The sequence below is a fragment of the Alosa pseudoharengus genome, unplaced genomic scaffold (genome assembly GCF_046254945.1).
Source record: "Alosa pseudoharengus isolate Yale_2024_CS ecotype anadromous, Long Island Sound unplaced genomic scaffold, YU_APseudo_1.1 YU_APseudo_1.1_scf_3, whole genome shotgun sequence".
In the NCBI taxonomy this organism is placed as follows: domain Eukaryota; kingdom Metazoa; phylum Chordata; class Actinopteri; order Clupeiformes; family Clupeidae; genus Alosa; species Alosa pseudoharengus.
The window spans coordinates 26,334,003-26,357,822 of record NW_027468718.1 but is presented as its reverse complement, the minus strand read 5'-3'; the positions used below and the strand labels follow the sequence as shown (position 1 = coordinate 26,357,822).

Below are 23,820 nucleotides of genomic sequence, written 5' to 3'. Positions count from 1 at the left end.
GTTGGTTGGTTTAGCTATTGTTGTTGTTGTTCTATTAGACAGTTACTGTAGGCCTATAGCCTAATTTTTGACATGATTATCTGATCTCACTCAACTTTAGGACCTACTGTTTTTTTATGTTTTCAAATAACTATACCCCACTTTGATTTGTTGATAAAGGCCCATGTAGCCTGAATTGTACAGGGGCGAGCTCACTGACCATCTGCAGGCCTGTCCTCCTTATTTAAGCCTAATTTACGTCAGCCAATAGCCTCGACCTACTCTTGCTTAATTGTTCAAAACCACATAACCTAGTTTTTTTTTTTTTTTAGTGTGTTAGAAGTTAGGCTACTTCTTATACTAAATAACAATAGGCTATTGATCTAGGCCTATACAAACATCTTAGACAAAGTTTGAAAACAAATTGATTGGGCATCTGAAAACACTCATATGACATCCTAAGCTAAGTATTAAACATTATAAACAAATCTGCGTTCATACAATCGTTTTGAATTTGTTATTAATGAACTCCAGTTCCTGGGCGGGACCCTAGCTCCACACAGCTGGATTAAAAACATCTGGATCCGCCTACACGGAACTCCTGCCAAAAATATTCAGCTCAAGAAGCTGTTGTCGCAGCGCATACTGCCTTAATGCATGTCCCCCCGACTATATCCTCTCAGTATATTAAGAAAAAACAAAGATTTGTAGTCACCGAAAACTTCGGAACTTTGTCTACATAGTGTAGCCTATCGTTTCTGTCATGATTATGGGACGCAGGCGATGGAGTCGTTTCGCTCTCACATCTGTTCTTCTTATATCGCTCTGTGAGTATTACAATTGCTCGCCTCGCTCCGTCTACACTTTTTTAAGTGTCCATTGTTTGTAGGCATTTGCTGAGGTGGCTTGGTGTATCCATGAAGTAGACTACAAATGTCAAATTGGCCAGGTTTACGCGATTCTTTTGATACGCTTAAGAGAACGTTTAGAGACTCTTCGGTCTTTATAGGCTAAGCTGAAAACTATTCGTAAACATTTATGAAAATCAATAGCCTTGCATATGGCTCGGCTAACCTCTCTTCATTCCCAGATTCTAAATTTCATAAATTGAAGGCAGTCATGGTAGCGTAATCTAACAATTCTAGTTTACCCAGAATTCCAAAAAGAAGAAAGCGTTGTGTGCGCAAGATCGCCTATTGCAGAACTTTCCCATGCTGGACAACTGTACAGTTGTATTGTACACATGCTTTTACAGCCTCATCACTATCAGGCTTATTATAAATTATCAGAGGACAGCATTTAGGCCTTTGTGATCGTCACTGTCAAATGTATTTGCATGCGTAAAGGCATAGTCGTGAGTCAGATTATCGAACCCAAAACGTTTCCTAATAGGCCTCGTTTGGTTGGTGGTCATCAAGAAATAATTTGCATGTATGTTAATAGGCCGAGGTTATTTTATCTTATAATGTTGAGCTCTACTAGTTACAGAAAATGAGCAATGTCTCAGAAATGCTTTTGTAGTTACACAGATCCCAAATGCAAGCTCAGCCTACTGATGGAAAATAAGAATTTACATGCCAAAATTCCATGCCTTGTAAATGTGACATTTAATTAGTTTGAATACACAAAATTGATAATACTAGAAACTGTAGGCCCTCAGTGGCACATTGTACCACTGTAAACAAATGTACAACAGCAAATTCATTTTGTATGTATTGTTGTTGTTAATATTTGTAGTCTAGACTTATGTAGTCTAGAATTATTGGCTTGCTTGAGTCTAACATACTCTAGGCCATTGTATTTTTGTATTTCTGTCAAGAGCTGTTTAATACACAGTATTGTATTTGTGTAACAAGTCTGTCTTGAATTTGTCAAAATCAGCACAAACAAGTCATTGCTAAGGCACTAAAGCGTATGTGATTTGAGGCCGTATAAATGTTTACATAAACAAATAGAGGTTCACAAATCAAGAAAGGATTGGGGCCCACTTCCAGTGGACTTTTTAGCTTTGTTGACTGAGAAGCAAGAAAAAGCAACACTGCAATCGAATTCAAATGTCAGAGCAACATGTCATGGAAACTTCATTCAGGAAACTCGTAGTGAGGCTTCAAATTATCTCTGCATGCAGGGACACTTTCTGTGTGGACTGGGACAGAGTGGAGGGGTCGCATGCTGCACAATACTGAGACATGTCATACTGGAAGATGGACTGTGATGGACTGTTCCTCAGAAAATATCTCAGCATCGTTGACTTTACATTTGGAATCAATCTGAATCTTAAGTCTTTTAAAACAGATGTATGCTACAAGTCCATGAGTGTGTTTTGTATCGGTTTAAACCAACGCAGAAGTCCTAAATGGCAGAACAGAAGGGCATTGGTTATATGTGCTTGGTGCCTTCACTGCCCTGCCATAATCATGTGGCACAATGGCAATATTGTTTTAATTCAAAGAAAGGATATGATGCTGACAACCCTGATCACACTGTGGTGTGTGTGTGTGTGTGTGTGTGTGTGTGTGTGTGTGTGTGTGTGTGTGTGTGTGTGTGTGTGTGTGAGAGAGAGAGAGAGAGAGAGGGAGGGAGATAGAGTATTTGTGTGTGTGTGTGTGTGTGTGTGTGTAACCTCTGATTGGCACTCAGTGAGGACAGAGACGTCTTGTGTTTATCTCTCGGCCTCCTTGAGGCAGTTCCAAGAGCTCGGTCTCATCTTGGGGCGAGGGCAGAGCATGGTACTCATGGAAGCGAGCAGAATGTTTTGTGTCAGGATAAATGGCCATTTATTGTTTGGCATGAGATAATAGTGCCTTCCCTCGGACATGGCAAGACGCTGGCCCTCTTTTGTTGCCACAGTTTTAATTTGGCCTCTCCTAATGATACCGTGGGGTATGCATGAGTAATGGCATGAGAACATCGACCCCTCTCATCACAACGGGTGAGCTCATCACTGCACCCCTGGTTTGGGTTGAGATGTTTAAACTGATTGATTATTAGCGTGGAAAATCTGGATGGCAGTGACGATGTTAACACATCCGAATTCAAACCGTCTCAGCAAAGCAGAGTGTTCTCGTGGTGCTGGTACTGATTTACTCAGCAAAACACATGTTGGGAAGTGTGTGTATATGTGTGTGTGTGTGTGGAGAGAGAAGAGCCTGAGAAGGCGAGAGAGACGCCACCCAGTGGTTGCATCACACATCTGCAGTCTGTTAAACAACAGCTGGCTCGGAATGAAAGCAAGAGTTTTGATTCTCTTTAAGTTTCCCATTAAAATAATTAAAACATAGTTCCCTCACTTATTGTGACCATCCTAAACACTCTTTACAGAATGTAGGCTTCACCATGTCACAGCTAAGGCCATAGGAAATGTGCCATGTTAGGGATTTGAGACGTAGTATTCAATTTCCTTTACATGAAACCTAAACATACCTTCTGGACCATGAAGAGCCTTGATTTTCCACATAAAAAAAAAAACAATGATGCCATACTATGTTTTCAAGTTTTCCGGTCTCCCAATAGTTGCTCACGGCACCAAAGCGCAGCTAAATAATAACAAGTGAGGAAAAGTTGCTCAACAGAAAAAGCAAATGAGTCCTGCCCTGCATCTCTAGGCCTCCTGTAAGCATGCAGCCTTTGGATTTCCCATAAGCACTGAGGGGCTGTGCTTCAAACTTGGCTTGGCTGAATGCTTCTGGCTTCAATTTATTTCTGGAGCAGTCACTGCTGATTTTAATTACTTTAAAGTTTGCAGAGGGGCTTTTTTGCTTATCCAGGCTTTCCCCTCCTCCTCTCCCTCCCTCTTTGTCTTTTTTTTTCTGGTGTATATTTTGATGGTTGGCATTGACCAACATCTGGAAGCCTTTGAGAAATATGTGTGTAGCTTCTTTTAATGTTTGAGTCGTTTCTGTGAGATCACCACACTCTTCGAGTGGGGAAAAAGAGGGAGATAAAAAGGGGGTCATCTGGTTTCAATCAACAATTAATATTGTTGTGATGTGGCAGCATAAGGATAACAGAGGCAAGATGCGTGGGAAGGAATGCGCACACTACTGCACTGCACCGCAGGCATACACCCCACCCTCTCTCTCTCTCTCACACACACACCACACACACACACACACACACACACACACACACACACACACACACACACACTCGCTCTCTCTACCAATATATAGGCTACATACTCATGTATTCATGCTTGTTGTCATTCCCAAATCCGCTTAACTCTTTATGCATTCCAGATGGGTCACTGCACCCAAGAGGGCTAACCATAAATGCTATCTTGATTGCAGATGCTATTATGAGTTTTATCCCTGTCACTATTTCACACGGCAATCATCATCATTTTCTTCATTATGGTATTACTGTTAACTGAAGACCGTAATCATGCTGAAAGGCTGGTGTACTGACCAGACAATTATGGCTATCTTCTCTGAAATTGGAGAGAAGTATTTTTAAGGGATTGATGTTGAAAAAATGCAAATTAAATATTGTACGCTGAGGTTACATGTCATTGAGTTATTTTAATCCAGCTACAACTACTCCAAATGATATATTTTACCAGCAGTTCATTCTTTTCAAAACTATTTCCTCTGTTTGGTTGTTTTGTGTATTTGAAAAATTAATTTTGTCTGTTCATTTCAGTTGTTGAAGCCTCAACGTTCACACATATGAGGACTAACTTGTGTAAGTGGTGTGACTACTCCAGCCCTGTGTGTGAAGACAATGTGTGCACAAGCAACTGCAACTTAACCTCCTTCTGCACTCTATCTGAGGAGGTCTGTGTGGCTATCTGGTAAGTTTATCCTCCGCACACTGCTACACACATTGGCATGCCATTCATTTGTAGGTCTACATCTTTCGACAACCACTGCAACCATGCAATTAATAGAGGTTTAATAGAGGATTAATAGAGAATTTGTGAATATTAAATGTCATCACTAACTTTGTGGAATAGTTTGTTGAAATAATACACAATAAGATTGGGTGAGTTCAGTGCTTCTCCTCACTTAACAATTAGCCACTTGTCTCTTTGATGTTAGTTCAGCTTCCGTGAGATCTAACCAGACAGACATTCTCTCAGTGACAAATATAGTGAGTATGTGCCGTTTTAAATTGAATGAGAGTAAGTTGATTTAGAGGCATATTGGGTCTCTGCTTGTTATAATGAGCTCCTTTTCAAAGGATTTCCCCTTGGTCAGATCCACCCTCTGGGGCCTGGGAGGGACGTTTCTGTGAAGTTAATCAAACTGACCTCTGAGTGACTATTCAAAAACAACTGGGTGTTGAGAGAGCTGCTTCTCTTGGGGGGTTGGGGTGGAGAGGACTTGAAAAATGAGAAGAGGGAAAAACTCCCCTTCTGCGGTAATAGAAAGCAAATAATAAACATATTTAACAGCATCAAAAGAGAGACTGATTGGTGAGAGGGTGCATAAAAGGGCAGTCCCATCTTGAATTTCCTTGATATGACATGGTTCAGGCATGACAAACTTTGCTTATCTTTGCCAGAGCGCATGCACAGAATTTATGATAAAAAATACAACAGTAAATCACAGAGATTGTCTAATAAAAAATATCCAGCCAAGACAAAAACAGTGACTTTATAGTGCTTCTGTTTATACTATTAAATATCATGTCTGTTTTGCTGACTACAAATCTGATGGGTGCCATTACCTGAGGGCCCACAGCTGTACAGTGCTGATGTCAAAATAGGCTCTAATGTCCAGTGGGCGTATGTGAGGCTGATGACCTCTTCTCCACACCCTCAGAGCCTGTCCTGGTTGTTTAAGAGAAACTGCTGTTTGGGATCACTTTCAAGAATACATAAAACGTTACAAAGTCAGGAAGTTGTGGATAAAACGCTAACATGAATGAGAAAACCTCCTGCTGGTTTTTATACATTTTTAAGTATTTTTGTCCTCTTTTGCCTTTGTCATATTGTTTTCATCTAACATACACAGGAACCAAAGGTAGTCCATAGACTGTGATTTCTGATACCATGTACATAAGACCTATAGAATTTCAAAAGAGGTGCAGGCAGTCCCCTTTATTACAGTATGTGAAGTGCTCATGTGGAAGTGTTTGTGTGCTACAGGAGGAAAGACAATGAGACGGTCAGTGTGCGCACGCTGTGCCACCACCCTGAGCAGGCCCTGGACAACATCGTTCTGACCAACTACTCCACCACAGAGTGCACCATGATCCCCCAGCCCTCCGATGACGGACTACTGTTTGTCTGTGGCTGTGTTGGCGATCAGGAGTGCAATGACAAACTCATCTTTGACAAGGGAGCCCACGGTAAGAATGTTGCTTCAACCAGTATGCTTTGCTGTAGGAAGGTCAGTTTTTATATTGGTGTGACACCTTGGTATTGTACTGATTCATAGACAAGTATACAGTTTTAGAATTTGATGCAATGAAATGTTCATTCAGTATTGTCTTTGTAACATAACAATGGCAATATTGTAAATAGTTTTAATAGTCACATGTAACTTAAAGAGCACTGATAATACTTGTTGTTTGTTTTTCTTAGGCTACTCAAAACTCAAAAGCAAAGACGTGATCCCCGTGGTAGTGATCAGTCTGGTGCCTCCGTTGCTTGTTGCCGTGGTAGCCACCGCTGCCTTCTACATATACCGCACCCGGCATCTCGGCAAGCAGTCCAAGGACTGGGCCCCCAAGCGCACCCACTACCAGTCCCTGGACCCTCCCGAGGGCCGCTCCGGGGAGGCCAACGGCAGCGACTTCCCCGGCAAGCTCACCCTGCTCGGGGACGATGGCACCTCCGACCTGTCGTCCACGCGGGCCAACAGCCTGAACCACAACACCGAGCAGCTGCCCATCCAGCTGGAGGCGCTGGTGGGCAAGGGCCGATTCGCAGAGGTGTGGCGCGCGCGCCTCAACCACAGCGAGGGCCAGTACGAGTCAGTGGCCGTCAAGATCTTCCCGGCCGTGGAGTACGCGTCCTGGCACAACGAGCGCGCCATCTTCTCCGACGCCAACCTCAAGCACGAGAACGTGGTGCAGTTCCTGACGGCGGAGGAGCGGGGCGGTGGTGGTGGCGGCGCGGCCGGAGGGGGGGGGCCCCAGAGGCAGTACTGGCTCATCATGGCCTACTACGCGCTGGGCAACCTGCAGGACTACCTGGCCAGCCATGTGCTGAGCTGGACGGAGCTGTGCTCGCTGGCGGGGTCGGTGGCGCACGGCCTGGCGCACCTGCACAGTGACACCACGCCCTGCGGGGCCCCCAAGGTGCCGGTGTCGCACCGAGACCTGAAGAGCAGCAACATTGTGGTGAAGGACAACCATGAGTGTGCCCTGTGTGACTTTGGCCTGGCTCTGCGGCTGGATCTCTCGCTCACTGTAGATGACTTCGCTAACAGCGGTCAGGTGAGAGAAATGGGGACACTGTGCTGTAGCAAGACAATATGCTATTTAGGCTGCAATGTCCTGCTAGTTGCAGCTACATTATTCCCTAGCCTGTTGCTCTAGTTTCTTACTGGCTGTCAGAGTCATCCATGGCTGATTGATTTTCAAACAATAGCAATCCATAGAGTTTACCGCAAAAGAATGACATTGGAACCTCATAGTGCTAAGATAATAACACAATGATTATGTGGTTTAGAGTGGGTGATCTTGATATCAATAGTTTGTGTGAATGTCCATGCCTGACTGTCTCCATCTGTCAGGTTGGCACGGCGCGTTACATGGCCCCTGAAGTACTGGAGTCTCGAGTAAATCTGGAGGACCTGGAGTCCTTCAAGCAGATGGACGTCTACTCCATGGCACTGGTCCTGTGGGAAATGGTCTCTCGCTGTGATGTCATAGGAGGTAGAACAGAAGACCTAAACCACACATCTTGCTGATCTATCAGCGGAGTGTAAACATAACCAAAAATTGAGTGGACTGATTACATTATAAAATGTCATGTTTAACTGAAGTGAGTGAAGTGACTCTGTTATATTCGTGAAGATAGATAAGCAAAACATGTCACGTCCAGTATGTGAACAGGACAGGCTATGCTCTATTACTGCATTGTGACCTCTTTAGTATGGAAGAATAAGAGAGACATTAAACAAACCTGAACAGGGTCATCTATAAAAAGTTCCACGTGCATGTATTTGACTTATTATAAACAGCGGTGCTGTCTTTATTTCATCGTGACAGAGGTGAAGAGCTACGAGCCACCCTTCGGCTCCAAAGTGTGTGAGCAGCCGTGTGTGGACAGCATGAGGGATTTGGTGCTGAGAGACAGGGGCCGGCCTGACATCCCCTCCAGCTGGACCACACACCAGGTAGGTGGATCGTGTGTCCTGGACGGGGGCCCAGATTGAAGGCAAACGACCTGTGCCCGCTACACCCGGAGGAGAGCATGTTTATTTGATTGTGTGTGGATCCATGTCACAAGATGCTGTGATGTCTTTTTTTCCTCCCTCGATATCCTATGTGAATGTGTTTTTAATGCTGACATAAACCGTTTTGTGTTTATGTGTATAAAGTTGCAGAGCCTCCTACATCACATGTTTTCTTTTTCCAACACTGAACACCTTTAGCATCTCATGTCAGAAGATGCCCTGTCTGTCCAGCCAAGCGGAGCCCAGTGATGACTTGCATGGCGTGACTCTGTCTTGTCCTTGTTTGTTCAACAGGGGATGCAGCTGCTGTGTGCCACCATCACAGAGTGCTGGGACCACGACCCCGAGGCCCGGCTGACGGCGCACTGCGTGGTGGAGCGCTTCAACACCCTGGCCAAAGACATGGAGGAAGAGGAGGAGCAGAGCCGACTGCTGAGCCTCATCAGTGGCAGCCTCACAGACCAGCAGCAGCAGCTAGAACAGCTGGAACAGCAGCAGCAGCAGCAGTCAGAAGAGCAGCAGGGTTCCACTGCCACGTCCACCCCTCCCTCCCCACGAGCAGAGCACGACACAGGCTCGGGCACGGACACGGACACCCCCTCCCTTCCTCCGCTGGTCTCAGACACGCAAGCCTCAGAGCCTTCAAAGGCACTGCCGGAAGTGTGACGGCTTCAAAAAGCTCCTCAGAAGAATAGCAGTGACAATTCAAACAATTGGACTATTTGGATGATGTAACTCGTTTGTATATTATTCTCATCAAGGAGCTGGTCTCCATGATTATTCTTGGTTCATGTGACTTTGTTTGCCATGTCTTTTGTTGGTAACTGTGCACTTCTCATGTAGTTGCTGTGCCACTGAAGGAGGGGGGGGGCGGGCATTTTCTGTCAGAGGTGATGGAATTTTAACTCTCGGGACTCAGAAATGATTATACTGAAAGCATCAAAGAAGCATAATTTCATTCATCCCTGAAGAAACCTTGCATTTGATACAAGATATCACGCCCTCTTCAAAAACTCACCGCCATAAAATGGTTCCATGAAGTCAGTTGGTTTCAATGTGACAGAAGGCAGAAAATGGAGACATATCCACCCTCTTGAATTTTTGCGTCTTGTTTGTCGAAATACTACAGCCTGGAGATGTTTTCCAAGGCTGTTTACCACACACTATTTCCTCATTTGAATTTTAACACAGCCTTCTCGGAATCCACAAACATGCTGTAGTCATCCGAGACGCTGAAGTTTGAGCGGTTTTTGAAGGCTTTCAATTTGATTAACCACAGGCTGTATCTGAAAATATTTGAGAAAGGAACACAACTTGAGCTGCTCAAGTTTAAAGCGATGAAAGTGAGTCAAAGAGCATTTTATTGGAAGTAGATGTTTTTTTTTTCATTCTTACTCAAAGACTCAAAGACCTACGACATTAAATTTATAATTATGTGTGTCATAGAATTCTCTGAGGGAATTTATGATGCAATCCTTTAAATTATCCTTAACATAACAGGACATAAAAATGACCTGGACTTGAATAGACATTTGTCAGATCACGCTAATGGTCCAAGAGGAAGCGATCACTTTATGGTCTGCAGTGAAATCCAATTAAAAGAACCCTGGGAGGAAACCTCAGGCTGCCGTGCTGTCCAGGGCCGACAGGAAGAGTGACTTTAATCCCCACAAACTCAATAATGCTCACCCTGTTGGACTAAATGTGGACTTCTTTCATCCAGACGATCGTGCCTACTCAATTCCAGCCAGTTACCCTGATTGAATGAAGCCATTAAACGATTTGATACGTCAGTCTAACGAACTAACATATATCTCTCACCAGTAAGTCTGCTACTGGTTCTACTGAAAGGTAGCGTGAGAGGTCTTTGATTTATATATTCCTGTGATGGGCATGAGCTTGACCAACTGACTAAAATGTTGCCAGCTATGATCAGTAAATATGAAGAGGAATAACAAACTCTGAATGAGTCTAAAATCAAATGAACGATAAGTAATCTGTTTTCAATAATTTGGCCAAAAAGGAGAATGGAATGTTTTCTCTAATTGTGGCCGTTAAAAGTGAACACTAAATCATGCACTGATGACATTCTATTTATTGGGTAGACTTCCAATATGTACTCAAGAGCATTGCATTTGCTAGTGACCTGAGGAAAAACCTATGACCCAAATCTATGAGGTTCTGTGAATTCTGATGAAGGACCAGATTTTAGGAAACTAATGAGCCACTGTGTTGTGATTGTGAACTGGTGTCACAAATGTATGGATTATATATATTATATTATATATACAATTGCATATTCATCTCATAAAATGTCGTACATAAAGTATTAATGTTGTTTTTTGTGAATCATTTAAATTTAACGATTCAGACCCACCATAAAACTAATAGAAATGAAAGCCACATTAAAAAAAAAAAAACAGAGACAAGAACTCCTCAACAAATATATTAGCAATTTTATTCATTCATCAGGACTTCTCAGGCTACAGGGAGTGTTGTTAAAATATCAGTGCAATTCACAGCTCAGCAAGATATACAGGTGGAATGGAGAACACAAAAACAAGAGGGGGCGTGGGGGAGGACAAGAAAAGTCCAGGGGTCACATCTCACAATCCTCAAGTAGACAGAATGCGTCCTCAGCACTGTAGCGAGCCCAGGAGGGATATGCGTACAGAGACGGTGGTGTGTGTGTGTGTGTGTGTGTGTGTGTGGAGGGGGTTTCCCTCTCACCTCTCTGTCTATCGTATGGGAAAGCTGAGGTGGGGAGATGGAATGCGGTGGTGGGGTGGGGTTGGAAGACAAATACAAATAAGGCACCACAAGTTTCTCAACATCCTGCATTCACGCCACGTGTTGCTAAACTGGGAGCAAGCTTGATTCAAACCATTACCAAAGAACTGATAACCACGCAGAGAGTTAGCAGGCATCCACCAACTAGCCCTGCCTTCATTAGCTCACAAACAGATGATGCACAATGTTCATATAATTTTAAAAACTACTTTTCCCTCTGTCCAGAGCGTTCACTTGATCCAGTTACAATTGAGATTCAGAAACAACACAGAGAAAGAGAGGAGAAGTGAGAGCAAGGGGAGAGCGAGGGGAAGCCAAAAACCCAAGTGAACACAAACTTTCTCTCCAACGTTTGATTGCCCTTGAGAACAGATGGCTCGAGACGAGGTAGATTCATACCAGCGAGAGAGCATAGATGAGCAGTTACATGCATAATGCAACTCGGGTGGCGAGATAAGGGGGACGTGGAATGTCGAGAGTGTGCAAGTGAGGCTCCCAGAACGGCGTCCAATCACAAGTGGTTTCCACGCCACTCGGCACTCTGAGAGGAGGCCCTCGGAGCTTTACAGGGGAGAGTGGGTGTCTTTGGCTCTCACTGGTGGCTCTCTCTACGTACAGTACAAACCAGCCTCTGACCAAACCTCCCTTGTCTTTCCTATCTGAAAAGCTGTACTGTGAGCATCAGTTGTTGATCGGACTGCTGCTCAAATCCATTCAGAGAAGCCAGAATCCATCTGATTGGTCACATTACAGCTTCACACTTCAGAGAGAGTTCAGCAACACATAAGAACTGGTTGCTTCTTCATGCATAACAACTCCAAAACACATTAAAAGCCAGAGCCTTTTTACATAGTCTTTAATCAAAGGTCCACAGCATTCTGCAACAAGAAAATTAAATATTCCCTTCGTTGCTGAGGATCCTTCATCATTCATCATACCCATCAGCATATCACTTAATTTGAACAGTTAGTTTATTTTCATTTTAAAAACTATATTTCAAATTTCAGTTTAAAACTGAACTGACGCCACAATCAGTGTTAAATGTGGCACCAGTTCAGATGGGAGAGGAAAACAAACAAACAGACAGACAGACAGACAGACAAACCAACAAACAACAAATGAGACGGGTCCAACCACCACCCTATAGCACACCATCACTCATTGCACATAAACAACAAGCACATCTCATTTAAGGCAACGTCAGCAAAAGGATATCTGTGTGCACCCAGGGACAGTCCAGAGAGCAGTCTGCACATAAATGATACAAAAAACAAACAAACAAAAAATAAACACAAGAAAATCTCCAATCAAGGGGATGCAAAGAAATCACAAGTGCCTCACTCTGCCAGGAGAGCAGTTTCCACCATTCCACGACGCACGACAGTCTCACACCCTGAATAAGCAAATAATTTGAAGAGTGGGTATGGGATGGGGAGGGGAGGGGAGGGGAAGGGGGGGGGGGGGGGGTTCTGTCCTTAGAGAGAAGAGATGGAACGTGTGATGTGGGGGGTTGGGGGTGCGGAGAGCCTCATGGGGAGCTCAGAGATTGGTCTGAGAGGTGCTCAACGTCGGGCTCTGGTCGGCTGTCTTCCACAGCGGCTGATAATACACCCAGCCTTCACCCTGTGGAGTGGATGGGAGAGAGGACAGATTAGAGACATGATGCTTCAAAGAGGACCATGGAATCTCTACATGGCTGACAAGTCATTACCAAATCTCAGAAATGAGTGGACGTTCTGTTTTGAGGCAAAACAAGCTCCGTTTTTTATTATTTCAGAGAAGATGCATGCGGTAGTTGAGCAGGGGACCATCATGCCCTTGATGACATCAAACATCAAAAAAGTCCTGACTGACAATAGTATTCAGCAGGTAAGGATGTGGAATCTGTGCCTATGATAGACTACCTGTCTCCATAATCTCCAACAAGCCTAAATCGGCTGGCTCAAGCAGAAAATCGTGAAAATACAAATTAAAATTTGGGATTAAGTTTGCATACGCATAAGGATGTAGTACAGCTTTGAAATCAGAGATGCAGATCTTGAGAAGCTTTAGCAAAGTGGAAAAAAAAGAAATTTAGTCTGAACTAAAGCTGATTGATGAATAACTATCAATTACGAATCATAAATGTGTTGTCTCATTTTTTGGTAGACCTGAAATTTCCATCTTTTATCTTTTTCATCTGTTATGCAAAACCTTTGAAAATGAAAACAAATGAGTAAGTTAGCTGACCAATATACAGTATTCAGACCAAACTGTGGCACCTACTTTTCTTTCAAAGCATTTGGTCCTCCAGGGCGTGTGGGTCTCTGTGCGATGCCTCTCCTCGGCCCTCTGCCGCTCCTCCAGGAAGCGCTTGTGCTCCGTGGCCTTCTCGATGTCCCTCTGCCTCAGAGACTCCGTCACGTGCTGCCACAGGCGCCTGCACGCAGCACACCAGACACACACTGGTCAGGGCCCACTCCACTGCTCAACTAACACTACGCTGAGCTAACTCAACTCAATATACTAACTGGTCTCAGAGCAGCACTGTTTCAATCAAGAAGTGACAACAACACTCAAACAAACAACAATGATGTCTGTTTTATAGTGCTTTGTTTAGCATCAGTGTTGCTTAGCCATTTTTTCATAACAAAGTCATATAAGAGTTTGGTTCCGAAGCATGACATTAAAAGAAGAGGCCTGGTCTTGTCATGCATCAGTATGTTAACCAAACCCCTGAGGTCTCTTCTGTGTCTGGCCTCACCTGGACTCGTAGGGGCCCTGGCTCTCCAAAGGGCGCACGCGCTTGCGGTTGACGGGCAGCTTGGTGACGTCGATGATGCGGGTCTCGCCCGTGGTGTAGCTGAACTCCAGCACGCCGTTCCACTCGCCCTGCACTCGGCACACCACCACATTGGTGGGGTTGTGCTTCACCTCGGCGCTCACTCTGCGGGTGGGGGTGGACAGGCAGACAATCAACTTTTTGGACTCACAACTTAAAGGTGCCCTTAACAGTTTTTTGACCTTAACATGACATGATGAACTGCACTTCTGCCATTGTCCACCTGTGTAGGTGATTACCAACCTAGCAACTTTCTAGTTTCGGTTAGGAAACTGCCTCCACCCTCCCCCCTCCGTAATCGAAATGCAAAAGAGCAGCTATACTACAGGAATTCAGAGATCTTTTTCTACAGACTGCTGTCGGTGCATTTCCTCTTTATTGTATTGGAGTTATGGTCATACTTTGTTGCAAAAGACACATATTTAGTTTGTTTATTATTGCGCTTCTCAGCCAGAGGGGGAACCCGAGAGCAAATCTTGTTAAGGGTGCCTTTAATTTACATACATTAACTACATTACATTAACTACATTAAATTAACTACATTAACTTAACTACATTAACTTAACTACATTAACTTAACTACATTAACTTAATTGACACATCCATACATTGGTGAAATCTTACTGGGGCCAAATTCAACAGTCATTGTAGAGAACGGGGATATATGGGTGGACATAAATGGTATTTGGAGAAAAGTTCAGGAAGTTGTGAGGGTACTGAGGTTATGTATGCATGAGGAGATGTATGCATGAAATGTTATGTACGCTACGTCTACATTATGTCTTTTGTTACGATTCGTCCTATCGTCCACATTCGACCATCGTATCAGCGTCTCCAAAGTGGAGCAATTTGGATCCGCTGGAGACCCCAAACTCATTTTGCTCCGCAGCCGTATCGGACAAATGTGGACTGTGTGTCTGCAGTGTGTTTCGGAACAATCTGAAAAGAGATGACGTACAAGCCCATGTTCCCTTCCCTGATTCGTTGTGCTCGTTTCACATGATGATGGCCATGCTGCTTTTGGAGAAGTAGTCTACATTTATTCATTTGACAGCCATACAGTAAATGGCAAAGGATTATATGCAACTTAAAGCAGAGACTTTCTAATGAGGAGACACAGCACTCAAAAAATCCTCCATAGAAATGCATGGGGTTAGTTTGTAACGCTAATATGGCCGTTGTCTACACATATCCCACCCCTTCCTCGGCAAAACATCGACATGTGAATACATTGAGCCAATCATCTGGTGTGATGTGAATACATTGAGCCAATTATGTGGTGTGTTGTGCAGACATCGTGCCAATCATGTGTTGTGAACTCGCCGCTGGAGCAAGGTTGGTGTCGTGAAGCCTTGCGCACGCGCATTTCTGCCAAATAGGACGCCCGATGAGTGCCCAAAAAGCGTTGCAATATGGCCACCGAGTGGAGGGACTTGCCTAAAAGGACTTTGCTTAAAGACGCTGTAGTTATTATTATATAGCCTACTGTAGTGTATGTGACAAATAAATCCCTCTTGATCATTAGAAGCACTGTGTAGACTATGTTCTATAATGTCCATCACATGAGGTAGGCTATTTTATTTGTTTGTTGTTCGTTGACAAAGCTACCTGGCATTATATTGGGAATTCCTTTAAGTAAGTAGCTGGAGTAGCCCTATTCCACTACAATCAATCACAGCGATCAATAGGCTCATGCAAAGAAGCATTCAACACATCAAAGGAAAACTTATCTAAATGTCTAAGTTGATTTCGTTGTTGCATGTTCTTCAGGCCTATATATTGACTGATATTTAGGGTGTGGGCATGACGACAGGCTACTGCTGGAAACAGTGACTGTGGACATGCAAACAATCGCTGACGATGTTAAAAGAGTGGGAGCAATAACTTCTGACGCAGTAATATGTTCGTGCAGCGCGGTCACATGAAAAGCGCAATCAAACCAATTATCCTACCGATTATAATACTATGCAATAGCCTAGCTGACCGGGGTACATTGTAGCCTACTGCCAAGTTGCAGCATGCTCACCGAAAAACACGGTGGTGCAAACTATCGATTGTAGATGTCTACATTGTAAGATGTAGCCTATGAACAGCGGGACTATATGCATCCATACATAGCCTATCCTTGGAATTTCCAAGAAGCTAGCTTTAAACTTTAAATAATTCTTAGTGTTTGTTTGTCGACAAAGCTACCTGGCATTATAATGTGAATTCCTATAAAATAGTATGCGAGCTGTCTATTGCACCCAAGCAGTAAACAAACATTGCCCATTTCCCCCCACTTTTCAGATTTGATCTGATGGTTATGTATTCCCTTGTACCCATACTTAATGACTGTGTGCTTATCATGGTTTTCAAGAATCAGAATTACACATTTTAATGCAGGTTTTTAAGGCTTCCCAAACTGATACAGTGTTTGTGGACGTGGATCGGATTTCATCCGAAAATCCGCGTCAAAACTGATTCAGTGTATTCGTGTAGCTGTGCACTGCTAGAGCTTTACCTGTGCAGCTTGCCACCATAGAAGGGCTTGGTCTGGAATGTGATGGCAGCAGAGTAGCCCGTCTTGGTGCAGTTAACGTTGACCTTTCCCCCCAACTCCACCCAGGGGACAGTGAGGATGGAGCGGGCGTAGGCCGAGGGCAGCGTGAAGGTGTATTCCTCACCGTGCTCCAGCAGATGCAGGCAGCCTGAAAGCAACCGCAATCAAAACTTCATATTTAGACTGGTTTCAACTAGGGACAACTTGCACTCGAGAAAAACTTCAAATACAAACACAGGCTTACATCACTATGCTCACCTACAACAACAAATACAAAACCAGGACACCCAATACGTTCTATGCCATTAAAGGTGCAAACAATTTAGCAACAAAGTACACCACTGAATCTTTATCTTCTTCCAAGAAAACCCTTAGTAACGGTAAGTAACAGTAATTGTTCATGGAGTGAAAACAGCAGCACGCTGTGAGCTGGAGCCCCTCACCTTCCCCCACCATGGAGACGCCGATGGACATGCCCATGAACTTGCTCTTGGTCCACACGTGGGTGTTGACGCAGATGCTCCTCTCCTGGCACTCGGCGTAGAACCCGGAGACGGGCGGGTGGTGGGACACCTGCTCGGCCACGAAGCGCAGCAGGTAAGAGTCCGAGCCCTCCGGGGGGCCCGGCGGGGGAGTGCCGGCCGCTGCGCTGCCCGCCTCCGACTTGGGCACCCGCCAGGAGCAGTTGAAGGTCTCGCCGATGATGGGGTTGTAGGGCTTCTTGGCGATGGCGCCCTTGCGGCCCTCGTGGAAGGAGGTCAGGTAGTACTCCACGAAGCGCACCATGCGCTCCAGTGGGCTGGGCCCGTCCGTGATGGCCACAAACAGGTCTGGGTGCGACATGAAGTCCGCGTACATCTCCAGCAGCGAGCGCTTCTCCAGGATGAACGTGGGCAAGACCACCTAGAGGAGGACAGCGCCATGGGCCAGGTTTCAGGGATTAGACGACACATAGGTATATGATAAACTTATCAAGTAAAATATTAGTACCGAATAACATTTATAGTCATCTCTTAAAACGTGGACCATAAAGTGGATGTTAGGGCTTCTTTAGCTTTGCGAATTTCAGTCACTTGGGTCAGTTGAAATAAGTTTTCTCTCTACAGTGCTTTCAACAATCAACACTTTTTTTTACAAGAACCTATGCCCTACAGGAAGCTTGACAACAGCTAATCAATAAACTAAAAATAGACTGGACTGCATCCAGTAGACAGAATGCATTTGTCAGACAGAGGTGAGGTGAAAGCCTGAGGATGAGGATGAGGAAAAGAGTGCTGAGGGATGAAGGGCCCACCCGTGTCAGGTCCATGCCCAGTTTGAGCTGTGACAGGAGGTGCAGGATGACGCTGCGCTCCTCCTCCTCGGCAGTCAGCTCCTCCTCCTCGTCCGGTGCAGAGTCCTCCAGCTCCTCGTCCGCGTTGATCTCCTCCTGCTCCTGACGGGGCACACAGCACAACACAGCCCCAAGCTCAGCAGTCTGCCTGGGACAACTCTGCACACTTAATGCCCTCTCTTATACAGCTCCATGAATGTTTGGGGCCACCACAAAAAGGGACATCCAGAAAAGCATTGCCTGGGGAATAGACTTTTATCTTTTCGTCAATGTGTTTGGCCTGATGATAAGCATCAGGGAGAGGTTTTGGGAACGGCATCACTGCGCGTCTCATTCGATCACATGTCTCATGTGATCTGATCACATCTGAGTCTGGCTGCTCGCCAACCGCTGGAGTTTCCTTTAAAGCCGAATTAGCAGACTTCTGCTTCAATTTCTCCCTCTCTTTTTCACCAACATGCCTGAAGGGTGTTCTATTCCACAGCAGAGGTGTTCATGTAACAGACGTAATTGAGATCAGACGATAAGGGCAAATTCTGAGAGCCCGAGGCACTAACATAAGCGTGAACGCTGTGTTACAGACACTGCCACATGGGTTTGGCTCAAATTAACAAGGCCTTACAAAGGACTATGACAGGATGTACTTTTCCAACACATTACACAATACACTCACAGCAATAAAGTGTCATTCCTAAAGACATAAACTCTTTTAAATAAGAGGCCTTTGCACTTTGTCTGGCATTCATGAACACAACAAACAGCTTCAAACTGCAACTCAAAAAATTTTTTATGATGCCTTTACAACAAAGAGAAAGTGTGTGTGTGTGTGTCTCGGGGGAGTCAGCCGATAGCTTAATTGTTGTCTTACCCCGGCGGCGGCGCAGGAGTCCATCTCCAGGGGCTCCAGCACGGCCCCCTCGGTCTTACCGGCGTCATCCTTGGCCAGGCTGGTCAGAGAGCCGCCGTTCTTCAGCAGGTCGGGCAGCTTGGGCTCCAGCCACTCGATGGTGGGCCCTGCAGGATGCATGGAGCTGGGCTCAGAGGTGGTCATGTTCCCCCTCCCCAAACACACACACACACCTGTCTTGGGCCCCTCCCCCACCCCTACCTCACACACCCAGACACTCACCCACACACACTCCTGAAGCACTCACTCCCACACAACCCCGAGCCTGACCACTGCTACAGCTCCTGCTTGCTGCGTCCGAATGTGACAGCGGTAGCGAAGGAGGCAGCGACAGCAGCAGCCAGCACCAGCAGCTGCTCAGGGGCCCGCGGACGCACTGGACAGCTACCCCACTGCAACCTGAGCCGCCAGGTCAGCGTCCCCACGCACGCTCCGCCCATACCTGCCTGCCCCCCCCCCCCCCCACCCTGTGTTAAAGGGTGAGGGGTAAATGGCCCTAATTCCCTTGACCCGTCTGAGAGTGTCTATGTTAAGTGGTGGAGTGATAATCAAACAAGCAGTGGCAGCATATATCTACTGTGTATGTCCTTTAAGCAAATAAGCAAAAATACTGATATAACCCTATCAAGTGTCTATATGCTCCCCTGAATTCCTTGCTTGATAAAAAATGCATGGCATGGTAACTGGATGCCTGTTCCTCGAAACACATAAACACGACACGAAAACAAACAAACCCACAACTCTGGGCATCACTGTGTGACCTGCATGGCCTGGATTCACATGTGAGACCCAGAAATGGGGTGAATGTGGGACATTAACGGGAAGAAAAGTGGCTGGCTGGCCACAAGAGACAGAGGACACCTTTATGCATTAGTAAGAGCTTCTGTTCCAAGACCTGACAGCGACGCGGCGGTACAATTTGGGAGAGATGTCAACACTGCTGCTGCCCGGCAGCTCTGGTTTCCAGCGCCGGCCTATCAGAGGAGGATCCAGTTCCTCATCCATAATGAAACAATATTCCACTGGCTGGAACGGAGCAGAGGTCGCATATTCTTCAGAAGACAACATGACCTAGGATTAGCCACCGGGCGCTAGCGTGCCAAGCTAATAAACGTGCGTCGCAGGCCAGTGGGCCAGTCCTTCTGCTTCTATTTCTGAAAGTCCTGCCTCTCCATATGCTTGGCACCAGGGAGGGGAAGGGAGCACTTCAGGTTTCGGATTTTGGCTGAATCTTAATTACCTGGCCACAACATGGCGCCCCTGCGAGGCTCTCTGTCCATGTGTTTTAAGGTGTTCGATAACTGAGGGGGGAGGTGATTTAGGCCAGGGAAACAGATCTTATTTAAACAGTGCATTAAGCATCAAGCTACACAATTAATCTTTTAATCAAGCAACAACATAAACATAAACTGGTGACGATATTTATTAAAGTAAATAGCATGTTAAAGTCCATGTCAACCCATATAAGGGATACTATACAAAATGGTTTTGATTAACCAATGGGCTTACCTTCCAGTCAATAATATCCCCACGATCCTCTTATTTTGCTTAAATTTACAGCACAAAACTATAGCAGACTACACATCAGATTAGATTATGTGTTTAATGCATGTTCCATCTCACAAACAAAACCCTATTTCAAATATGACTGGTTTCTGCCATTCTGCTCTTTGTGTACTGAGAAGTAAATCTACCAACACTGACGGGGCCTGGACTTACTGGTGGATGGATCCATCTAAAGTAATCCAATACAGTGTCTATATGCAAGAGCAGCCAACCCATTATTGGGTTGGGCAAGGGTGTTACTCCTTCAACAGGAAAAGCAAACTAATACAAGACTAATACAACACACCTCTGCCCAGGCTACAGGCATCAACCCACAGTTATGATAGCTGTTATCATTCACAAGGTGAACATCACATGTGCAACTGGATTACATAAAATTAAATAGTACAACAGAGGCAAGGAGACACTCCCAGGTCTTTAAATAGTAACTACTGTACGCCTGGATGATCCACATCATAGCATAATGGGAGACTGAGCCCATCTCAATGGAACCTAAGTAGACATCAGTAGACATCACTGTCTGAGGCATAGTAACTGGTGACCCTATCCGGTTGTTAAGTACAACGTCACGGACAATAGCTTTTTCGTCAAAAAAACATTTTCTAGCGCAGCCAACCGTTAACTTGTAAACCTGGTCACCATCACATCCGTTTTAGTGAGAGTAAAACTAAATAGTATAACTTTAACAGAGTAATTACTGTAGCTGTGCAGCCAGATGATATAATCAAGTTTCCACGAAAAATAGTATTTTATTAGGTTGAGGCAACTAGTGAATAGTATGATGACAATTTTTTTAAAGGCTAAAAGTTGTTTAAAGTTGTTTTAAAGACAACTGATCCCTGAGTACCCAGGATTATATCGCCCATAACCATGCAGTGTCCTTTTGATCATTATGTCTGACAACAAAAACTGCAAACTGCAAAGCAAGCAAACAAACAAAGGAATAAACAAACAAGCCCCTGGCCTCTCTCACCTCCCAGGGGGATCCTCTGGCGGGCCACCTGCTGCAGCTGGAGGATGTGCAGGCAGTCGCTCAGGCAGGTCATGGTGGCCAGAGACGTGGCCTTGAGCAGCAGGAGGTCCTGGTCCAGTGGAGACGGCCCGGCGGACGGCGGCAGGCCCTCGATGCTGAGGATCAGGTCCCTGTGCTGCCCCTGAGCCTGATTCATCATCTGGGTAAGGAGGAGCAGGGAGGTGTTTGTTATGAGCTATCCTAATGTGGCAAACTGACTCTGAGTTCAAAGTGCTTGCTGTGCCTGTACATGCATACGGTCAAAGAATTTACCATACTAATTCACCAATACAGAGTCTCCTCTAATTATCTGTTCTGAGTATGTGCTGAAAAACGTCATAACTGTTTATACAAGGTCCTGGCCAGGTAATTGAGAAAACACAGTGACTCAGACCAAGCAATAAACAATTCCAGCCAAGCAACATAATGTTTCAGAAGTACAGAAGATTTGGGTTTACTTTGATTTCCTGAGCTCAAATACCAGCAACCTTTTGCTAGAATTACAAACTCTATCTTCAAGCCCCTAAGACCTTATCAGTGGATGTGCTCTCTGTATTTCACTGGTAACAAAATGGTGGCAATCAGTAGTAAGTAACCCATGGCCAATCAGTAGTAAGTAACCCATGGCCAATCAGTAGTAAGTAACCCATGGAAGGTCCTGGTAACGTCACTGGCGACTCACCTCTCGGGCCTCCAGCAGGTGGTCTGGTAAGAGCGAGCGTTTACTGGAGTAAGGGGAGGTGGAGCCGCGGTGCATCTGGGAGATGCCAAAGACGGAGCCGGTGTTCTGGCTGATGCTCCGGCGCTGAGAGCTGGGGGAGCCACTGCCCTGGGAGGCCACAGACAGGCTCCGGCTCTTCAGTGGAGGGTTGGTCTAAAAAGGATGAGCCGTGCAGGAAGATGACAAAAGACCCATCACAAAGGTATTCTTGCCTCAAATATCTCTATTACTATGAATCACCACATGAATCTGGATCACAAAAATACTTTACAGTATTTACAGGCTTTAGAGTTTACGAACATAATCTGGTGAATGTATTATAGCCATCTTGGCATCTTAATTAGCCACTGGATTGTGTTTGTGGTCAAATCTCCAAAAAAAGATTAGGCCTATGACAAAGCTTCAAGTAATTACCTTTCCCATGGCTTCGGTATGATGTTGTGTGCATATCTGTAGCCGGCTCACCCAGTGCTGTCTCTCTTTGGCATCGGCAGCTGTGTCAGATTAATAAAGGGGAAACGTTTCACAAGTGAGGAATATTGTTACTGTAATGATTTATCATACATTTTTAGATTCATACATTTGTATGTGTAAGGGGAGACTGGCAGAAAGAAAGGGTAAGAGGGGGTAGTTACCTCTGAGTTTGTACTGCTCTCCACTGATGGCATTTACAGTGAACGTGTGCGAGTCCTCATCACTGGGAGAAATCACTGCACCCCCCAGAGGTAATGTCCCTCGTGGTTTCTGAGATCGTGACTGTTCATTGACAAAGTACTCCAAGACCCCCATCTCATTGTTTAGGACAAAGAACCTTAAAAGTAAAAAATGTGTGGGAGCACTTAACTTTGTTGTGGAATTCCAAACAATATACATTGTATACATTGCATCCACACCGCTCGCTTTAGGCTCACCTGTATTGCCACCCAGTGACCAGGTTGGTATACTTCATCAGATAGCCATCGACATTTTCCATGTGATCACTGTAAAAACAAAAACAGGGTGATACAAGACCACGTTCTTGGATTAACCATGGGTGTTAGACAAAATATTAAGATAGCCAGGCCAGGCATGCGAATGCCGACTATGACAAAACCGAATTTGTGTTGTGGTCAATTCTGTGCAGAATGACATGGTGGTAACACATACCCAATCCTTTCGCACGTTTTAAATAGCACACACTTTATTGACAAGTAGTTTCGATAACGTACAATCGGGTGTGGTAAGGAGCAGTGGCACTGATTTGTGACACCAGTAACGTTAGTGGTGGGTGGGTGGCTAATGTTAGCAATAGCAAATCACCTGTATTGCCAACTTTTAGAGCTTCCTCTTGTAATGGAACCCTGTGTCCTGCTCTGGGTTAGGCCATCGAGTTTTCCTTCGCTTTCAGACATTCGTATTCCTGTGGTTTCACCTTGCATGGTTGCCCTCCCGGCCTCCCGGAGAATGCCAGATTAACGTTAGATGGATTTTGCACCGCGATTGCTAGCTTCCTGTGCTACGATAATATGACGCTAAGTATATAGATTCCTTGACTTTGTACGGCAAAGACAAGCGTTCCGTCTGTTAACGATAACATTTATAAAAGTAATAGGCAGAGAGGGCAAATTGCAGCTGGCCTTTCTATGTTAGCAGGCTTTAAAATGTCTAGTGTCTCGTTAAAACATCATTAGGGCAAATGTTTACTCCGCTACAGGTCCTAGGACCGCCATGCCTGACGTGCATTAGATAGGAAGTCAACGCACCTTCGGATCACGTTACCATCAAAATATATCAAAATAAAATTCTTGCAAAACACCAA

At 45.0% G+C, this 23,820-nt stretch overlaps 2 protein-coding genes across 3 annotated transcripts; one reads left to right on the top strand and one right to left on the bottom strand.

Annotated features, from left to right (window-relative positions):
• The first annotated feature begins 562 nt into the window (after nucleotides 1–562).
• Nucleotides 563–10,663, top strand: tgfbr2l (transforming growth factor beta receptor-like). The gene is made up of 7 exons (XM_076263748.1): nucleotides 563–806; nucleotides 4,621–4,771; nucleotides 6,071–6,273; nucleotides 6,509–7,365; nucleotides 7,665–7,806; nucleotides 8,143–8,270; nucleotides 8,625–10,663. Exons 1-7 carry the CDS (start codon nucleotides 743–745, stop codon nucleotides 8,994–8,996), a joined length of 1,917 nt encoding a protein of 638 aa, XP_076119863.1. The 5' UTR covers nucleotides 563–742; the 3' UTR covers nucleotides 8,997–10,663.
• Nucleotides 10,664–12,583: 1,920 nt separating this feature from the next.
• osbpl11 (oxysterol binding protein-like 11) lies at nucleotides 12,584–23,736 on the bottom strand. 2 transcript variants are annotated; one of them, XM_076263745.1, is made up of 13 exons: nucleotides 23,322–23,736; nucleotides 22,934–23,002; nucleotides 22,658–22,833; nucleotides 22,437–22,516; nucleotides 21,984–22,175; nucleotides 21,263–21,461; nucleotides 18,685–18,830; nucleotides 17,778–17,918; nucleotides 16,927–17,386; nucleotides 16,445–16,631; nucleotides 13,864–14,046; nucleotides 13,386–13,539; nucleotides 12,584–12,743 (listed from the first exon to the last, which is right to left on the bottom strand). In XM_076263745.1, exons 1-13 carry the CDS (start codon nucleotides 23,438–23,440, stop codon nucleotides 12,660–12,662), a joined length of 2,190 nt encoding a protein of 729 aa, XP_076119860.1. In that variant the 5' UTR covers nucleotides 23,441–23,736; the 3' UTR covers nucleotides 12,584–12,659. The 2 variants fall into 2 exon arrangements, with proteins under 2 accessions (XP_076119860.1, XP_076119861.1); XM_076263746.1 differs by having other exon boundaries at nucleotides 17,778–17,912.
• Nucleotides 23,737–23,820: the final 84 nt, after the last annotated feature.

Bases quoted from the DNA above. Each gene is read 5' to 3' on its own strand.
- tgfbr2l (XM_076263748.1), top strand. From the start codon at position 743: ATGATTATGGGACGCAGGCGATGGAGTCGTTTCGCTCTCACATCTGTT. The intron at 4,772-6,070 runs GTAAGTTTATCC...TGTGTGCTACAG, and splicing joins GAGGTCTGTGTGGCTATCTG to GAGGAAAGACAATGAGACGG. The intron at 7,366-7,664 runs GTGAGAGAAATG...TCCATCTGTCAG, and splicing joins ACTTCGCTAACAGCGGTCAG to GTTGGCACGGCGCGTTACAT.
- osbpl11 (XM_076263745.1), bottom strand. From the start codon at position 23,440: ATGCAAGGTGAAACCACAGGAATACGAATGTCTGAAAGCGAAGGAAAA. The intron at 16,632-16,926 runs GTGAGGGGCTCC...GGTTGCTTTCAG, and splicing joins CGTCTCCATGGTGGGGGAAG to GCTGCCTGCATCTGCTGGAG. The intron at 13,540-13,863 runs GTGAGGCCAGAC...TGCTGCGTGCAG, and splicing joins CAGGGCCCCTACGAGTCCAG to GCGCCTGTGGCAGCACGTGA.